The sequence below is a fragment of the Culex quinquefasciatus genome, chromosome 2 (assembly GCF_015732765.1).
Source record: "Culex quinquefasciatus strain JHB chromosome 2, VPISU_Cqui_1.0_pri_paternal, whole genome shotgun sequence".
In the NCBI taxonomy this organism is placed as follows: Eukaryota; Metazoa; Arthropoda; class Insecta; order Diptera; family Culicidae; genus Culex; species Culex quinquefasciatus.
In genome coordinates, this window is record NC_051862.1 from 41,436,150 (window position 1) to 41,443,634 (window position 7,485).

The 7,485-nt window shown below is 41.6% G+C and overlaps 2 protein-coding genes across 2 annotated transcripts in view; both read left to right on the forward strand.

The window, feature by feature from the left end:
• Nucleotides 1-1,973, forward strand: part of LOC6034707 (leucine-rich repeat extensin-like protein 5) — a 30,984-nt gene extending 29,011 nt beyond the window's left edge. Inside the window, exon 3 of the mRNA XM_038253180.1 lies at nt 38-1,973. Within this exon, the coding sequence (XP_038109108.1) occupies nt 38-1,782 (1,745 nt within the window). The 3' untranslated portion in view covers nt 1,783-1,973. The remainder of the gene's footprint in view (nt 1-37) is intronic.
• A 4,567-nt stretch (nt 1,974-6,540) lies between these two features.
• LOC6034708 lies at nt 6,541-7,268 on the forward strand. Its single transcript, XM_038255730.1, has 2 exons — nt 6,541-6,612; nt 6,676-7,268. The coding sequence occupies exons 1-2, from the start codon at nt 6,573-6,575 to the stop codon at nt 7,113-7,115; spliced, it is 480 nt and encodes a 159-aa protein (XP_038111658.1). The 5' UTR covers nt 6,541-6,572; the 3' UTR covers nt 7,116-7,268.
• The last annotated feature ends 217 nt before the right edge of the window (nt 7,269-7,485 follow it).

Below are 7,485 nucleotides of genomic sequence, written 5' to 3' on the forward strand. Positions count from 1 at the left end.
AGCTGGTAGTCATCAATTATCTGTTGTATGCTTGCAGGGATCTCGGCACGATCGATCGACAAGTTCACCAACGACTTCCCCGAGTCGGACAGCAAAATCATCAACCTGTCGATCAAACCGCTTAACCCGCAGGTCATATCCGGGTTGCGAGGCGCCAGGAATTTGGGCTTTTCGGCGGACGCCTCGTTGAACGCGATCCCTGGGACGCTGAACAACGAGCTGTCGAATGTGGACCTGAAGTCACCGGCCGCGCAGTCTCCATCGGGAGCAAAGGATAGCTATGGCAATCCGGTTACGCCGTACACGGATCTTGGATCTACCGGGTTGGATTCGGTGGGCTTTTTGACCGACGTTAACAGGGAAGTCCAGCAGCCAACCAAGACGAACCAAATTGGCAACTGGAACTTCAAGGTACCCAGCTACGCTTCGGGAATCCTTGAGCCAGTGTTGTTCCCACCAAATCCATCAACGAACTTTGGACAACCACAACCGAACGCGTACCCAACAACGACAACTCCTCCAACTACGACCAAGTTCCAGTTTGTGGCAGGTGCTATCATCCCAACTTCTGACGATGCTCAGACTACCTTTGTACAGACCCCGTTGAACGGCCTGCTTCCACCTTTGTTCCCAGAAGAGCAGAACGTCATCTTCAAGGTCGAAGTTGGTACGGAACGATCCCCAATCTTTGTGAAGGACCCTTTCGGACCTCAACTCAGCACCGGTCAGGCATTGCCATTCGACAAACCTGCCACAGATTTCAACCAGGGTGCTCAATCTCAAGGTCCGCTACAAATTCCACTGCAGACTCCGCAGATTGGCCAGCGACCTGTTCAACCACAAATTCCCCAGCAAGTCCCACTGCGACCTCAACCCCAACAACCTCAAGCTCCTCAACGACCTCCCGTACCCCAACAAGTGCCCACCTACTCCCAACAAACTCCTCAGAGACCACAGATAACCCAGCAGATTCCTCAACAACCACGACCTACGCAAGCTCCGGTCAACAAATTCACCGGATCATTCGGTGGCGCCTCTGGATTCCTCGGTAACCAACAGAATCTAGGCACAGCTTACACCTCAACACCTCAACCGAACAAACCGGCACCTCCAGCGCCGGTTCCGCAACCACCCCCACCGGCTCCAGCTCCTCCACCAACCTACTTCCAGCCAACCAACCGTCCAACTCCTGCCCCAACCAAACCCGTCAACAAATTCACCGGCTCCTTCGGAGGCGCTCCCGGATTCCTCGGAAACCAGCAGAACCTCGGAACCGCCTACAAACCAACCACCCCCGTCCCAGCGACTCCTCAACGACCAGTCTCCTTCCAACCCCCACCACCACCACCACCCCCACAAACCCAAGTCCCGAACATCGTAAATCCACCCACCCCCTTCCAACCGGTCCCCCAACGACCCACAGCCGCCCCCGGTGGAACCTACACCGGAAGTTTCGGATTCCAGCAGCAACCCCAGCAACCGGTGCGACCAACGCCCAAACCGGGCCAGTACGTGGGCAACAAGTTTAGCGGAAGTTTCGGCGGTGCCCCCGGGCTGCTCGGCAACCAGAAGCAACCCGGAACGCACGTCAAGCCGGACGGAACGATTTTGCCGCCGTCGGCGCCCGGAGTCGCGTTTGCGGGGGGAGTTCAGCAGCAGCAGCAACAACAGGGTGGAGCGGTTGTGAGGCCGCCGGTGCAGCAGCAGGGTGGAAATACCTTTACCGGAAGTTTTGGGGGACCGCCCGGAATTTTGCGCCCGTTTGATACGGTGCAGGGATGAGCGGAAGAGAGCAAGTGCAAAATATGTTACCGTGAAAGTATTCTTTTTTTTGAGAGGAGAATCGTAGGTTTTAAGATGATAAAATAAAGCGAATTTTAAGTAGGATTAAGGTCAATTTTGAGTGTCAACCGATCTGCATTTTTTGTATGTTTTACTGACTTATAAAACAAATAAATTATTGAATTACAACACGTTTGATTTGTGTTTAATTTGGAAAGAAAAAGTGACCTTGCTAAAAGCAATTTTTTGAACATCTAAAAAAATTATCAAATAGCAATATATGGCAATATACAAGCAATAGGTAGTGTTTACCAAGTTGCACACAGATGATTAAAAAATAATAAGAAAAATGATTTAATATTATTCAAATAAGAGACCCCAAATTAATTAAATTTGAGTAGTCGATGGCATACATAAAATCTTTTTGATTGGCTTTGGACGCTATCTTGAATATCTCGATTCCCTTTGAGAATTGGCGAAAGCAACCGGCAGGTTCGGATTCAGGTGATCACTTTAGCCTAGATCTATAAAAACAAAAGGGCCTCGTGACGTGATGGTTAGCGGCATCGGCTGCCGATCCCTAAGTTGCTATGGGGCGCGGGTTCGATTCCCGCCTTATCCTCCTGGCCTTCTATCGGATGGGGAAGTAAAACGTTGGTCCATTTGCGTAAAAGAGGTTTTGAAGGACTCACCACACATAACATTTGGACGCCTTGAAATGAGTAGAAACTTGCAATAGAGACCACAAAAGACCCGGGGGTCGTTAAAGTGGATTGCTTTGCTTTGCTATAAAAACTGAACTGTAACACGATTTGTTTCTAAACACGAAAGATAATGGGTAATTCTCCGCCAACTCACACAGCAGTTGCCCGACCCCTCTTCGATTTGCGTGAAACTTTGTCCTAAGAGGTAACTTTTGTCCCTGATCACGAATCCGAGGTCCGTTTTTTGATATCTTGTGACGGAGGGGCGGTACGACCCCTTCCATTTTTGACCATGCGAAAAAAGAGGTGTTTTTCAATAATTTGCAGCCTGAAACGGTGATGAGATAGTAATTTGGCGTCAAAGGGATTTTTATGTAAAATTAGATGCCCGATTTGATGGCGTACTCAGAATTCCGAAAAAAACGTAATTTTCATCGAAAAAAACACTAAAAAATTTTTAAAAATTGTCCCATTTTCCGTTACTCGACTGTAAAAAAATTTGGAACATGTCATTTTATGGGAAATTTAATGTACTTTTCGAATCTACATTGACCCAGAAGGGTCATTTTTTCATTTAGAACAAAATTTTTCATTTTAAAATTTCGTGTTTTTTCTAACTTTGCAGGGATATTTTTTAGAGTGTAACAACGATCTACAAAGTTGTAGAGCTGACAATTACAAAAAAATTAAACATAAAGGGTTTGCTTATAAACATCACGAGTTATCGCGATTTTACGAAAAAAAGTTTTGAAAAAGTTGGTCGTCGTCGATCATGGCCGTTCATGGTCACCCGCGACAGACACGGACGACGAAACAAAGAGAAACGCAAAAAGTAACTTTTTCAAAACTTTTTTTCGTAAAATCGCGATAACTCGTGATGTTTATAAGCAAACCCCTTATGTATGTATATCAAAATTTTTGTAATTGTCTGCTCTACAACTTTGTAGAACATTGTTACACTCTAAAAAATAACCCTGCAAAGTTAGAAAAAACACGAAATTTTAAAATGGAAAATTTTGTTCTAAATGAAAAAATGACCCTTCTGGGACAATGTAAATTCGAAAAGTACATTAAATTTCCCATAAAATGACATGTTCCAAAATTTTTTACAGTCGAGTAACGGAAAATGGGAGAATTTTTAAAACTTATTTAGTGTTTTTTTCGATGAAAAATACGTTTTTCGGAATTCTGAGTACGCCATCAAATCGGGCGTCTAATTTTACATAAAAGTCCCTTTGACACCAAATTTCTATCTCATCACAGTTTCAGGCTGCAAATTAGCATAGCATAGCATTGGTGTCTACCCGTAGCTGCTACTTCGTTATTGACCAGAACCCTCAAACATTGCTCCGTGGACCACAGATGAAAAGTAGGAACCAATCATCACCCCTTCGCAATTTTCAAAGGTCCCTATCGTGCTGATCAATACCGACGCCGGCCACGACCAGTGGTAAGACACGGGGAAGTGGATGGGAATGTTAGCCGATACTTGAGTGATGGGACTGCTAAATCAGCTGCGTCTCCGACAAAGTATCACATGAGTTTTGAGGGGTTAGTAAGATGGGTATGAGGTCAGGATTCACTGTGGTAGGTGATGCGACCATGAGCAATTTGTTTATCGGTTGAAATTTTAAATATCTTAGGCAGCCGGCTGCGGAAAGATACCTATCTAGGGATTTAAATATAGTATTAATTCGACCGCGATTCTCCAGAAATTCTCCGTCGGCGTGCCTTCCGATCAACGGTGATGTAGGAAGGGCTTCATTCATTAAAATTATTTAATATCATAAGCCTTAAAACATATCCGTCGACGTGCCTTCCGATCCTCGATGATATGGAAAGGACTTGATCCAGCAATACGACTTGCTTGTCTCAAAAAACAAAAATCGGATCGTTTCTATCGAAAACTATGTAAAGAGAACAAAAATAAAATTCATCGGCCAACGAACGCGCGAACAAAAAATAAATGAAAAAAAAGAAAAAGAAATCCAATCACCCCATGTATAGCGACACAAAAAAGACGGAAAATAACACGATAAAAAACAGGACTACGCGTCCCCACAAGCACCGCACTGTTGATGCCATTGTTTAATTATAATGACCAGTCCCCCATACACTCGAACAGCGACACAAAAGAGACGGAAAATAACACGAAAAAACAGGACTGCGCGTCCACACAGGCAACGCACTACCCTCATCACAGTTTCAGGCTGCAAATTGAGCATGAGCATGAGCATGAGAGTTTCAGGCTGCAAATTATTGAAAAACACCTCTTTTTTCGCATGTTCAAAAATGGAAGGGGTCGTACCTTCCCTCAGTCACGAGATATAAAAAAATGGACCTCGGATTCGTGATCAGGGACAAAAGTTCCCCCTTAGGACAAAGTTTCACGCAAATCGAAGAGGGTCGCCCCAACTTTTCCCGATTTCATGTGAGTTGGTAGAGAATTACCCTAATGTCAAAATTACTTTATAACGGACAACAAGTTTATTCATGAAACAAAATAAAAAGGCTTTAAGGAATAAAATGAAATAAAAAATTATTAGGCTGAATATTTAAAAATAATTTTTGACAATTGGACAGCTTTTTAAAAGCTTCAGGCTGTAAATTTAAATGCATCGAATTCAGTTCCAGGGTTACAACAAAAAATATGAAATACAAAAACTTATGCAATATCGCAGCAGCGAGTAGAAATCTAATTTCAGAAAACAGAACAATGTGTAACATGACTTTTACATCAACAAATCGGCGACAGTCGAACCGTTGTTTTCCGTGCCTTTAATTCGTAGCTTTAGGTGATTTGGTACTATTTTTAAGAAAAAAAAACTGTAAGCTTACTTTTTTCACTTCTTTCAACATAAACAAAGATGGCTGACCAAAATTTAACTGAGCTTAGGTAAAACGGGTAGATTTCCAGTAATTTTCTACCGAATTTCGGTAAACATTTCAAAAAACACGAAAAACGAAAAAAAAAGGAAAAGTTTTATTTTGTAAACCGGTATATCGATATTTCGGTAAAAATTGAAGTTTACCGATAACATCGTTTTTGGTGTTTTTAATAAATATCGGTAAAAAAATGAGTATTAGTATGTGATGTGATTAGTTTCAATAGGGCCTTAGCGCCATTTGTAAACTAAGCAGATTTTCGATTTTTAAAAATGCTTTGAATAGAAAAAATTAAATAAGTTCACTTTGGCTATTACGAAGTATTGCAAACTAACCAGAAAACGCAACATTGAGTTGTAATCGCCACCCTGCACTACATGTATCACATACTTGTAGGCGTTTAGTAAGTGTTTCATTCTGGTATAAGTCTGTATGTAGGTACACAGCAAAAAAAGTGTAAATTTGGAAGGTGTAATTTTAGAAGGTTGAGTATTACCTCTTTTATGAAGTAATTTTACCTAAATTTGATAAAATTAGACATTTTCAGAGGTCACACATTTTTCTGACATAAAAGATGTACCCCTTTCCAGATGTAATATTACCATGTTTTTTTACTGTGTATATAATAATACTCTGAAGCACCAATTCAAACATTTCAACTCAAATTCGGAACACTTTAAGAGTTTGTTTCCAGCTTCAGCTTCGATTCGTTTTGAATTAAATTGCAATCAACTGTATCGGAATTTATATCAAATTCCAATAAAACGTTATCAGAACTTTTGAGAATTACAATTCATTCGATTATAACATTATTATCCAAAACTTCTAACATTTCATAGGACATGGCTACATGTTACATAACATAACGTTTACCTAAGCTTATTTTTAGCGAAGTCAGTCAGTACAAATACGAACTCATAGTCGTTCGAAACCTTTTAAGAATCTTTAAGCAAACCAAACAGAAAAAAGTTTTACTTACCAAGTCGTCTCTTACGTACTGCTTTGTCTAAACATCGACTCGACTTAGCTCCAAATTTGACTTTCTGCGAGGATGATTGTTCTAATATTTGCCAAATTTTTGGCGGTCATACTGGCTGCAGCCCAAGTTGACCGTTTTCGCTATAAATAGAGCAGATAGTGATCGATATTGGCATCAGTTCAAGTGGGCAGTTCAGCAAAAAAGTGTTACTTCTTTCAATCATGAAGAGCCTTATTCTAGTCGTTCTTTGCTTTTACTCGGGTTAGTATAACTGATAAAGTTTAAAATTTTATGATTTATTTAATATCAATCTTCTTTCTGTAGTATCCGCCGACGTAAGTGAACTGCTTTACAAGCCCGATCCGCATGGCGTGCCCCACTTCGAGCATATCTCAACGCTGGAGCACGTGTTCGAGGGAGGAATCGAGGTGGAACCAGTTCCGGAAGCGGTTCCTTTCGGTCTGTCCAACGAAGGCATCGAGGTAGTTCAAGCCCTGGAAGTAATCCCGCTGGCCGAAGCCGTTCCGGCGATTCGAACCCATCCCCATCAGCAACATGGTCACGCCCATCCGGATTACCAGGGACCGTACCACTATGTGAAGCCAAAGGTACAGCTGGAGTATGGCACACCGCTGGAAGATGGCCCGGTGGAACATCCGAAGGTTCAAGATGAGCAGCCGACGTCGGAATATCTGCCACCGGCTGGCAACAGTGAGGTTCCGGTGAAGCGACAGGTCAAGTTGTTGTACCGACGAAGAGTTTGAGACTTGGGGGAGAGGATGAATCTGATATTTTGTGGAAAATTGGTGATAAAGATGCTTGTGCGAGAAATACGAATCTTGGATAAAAAAAGATGTTCTGCTTGTGTCATATGTTCAAAAAGAAATTAGAATTAAAAAGTGCAATTTTTAAAATTATATTAGATGTTGTTTTGCTTAACAAAATGAAGGCCAATGTGTTAAAGTACTTCTCTCTTTTAAATTTCTTAGGGTCAATTCGAAAACTAAAAACTAAAAACTAAAAACTAAAAACTAAAAACTAAAAACTAAAAACTAAAAACTAAAAACTAAAAACTAAAAACTAAAAACTAAAAACTAAAAACTAAAAACTAAAAACTAAAAAAACTAAAAACTA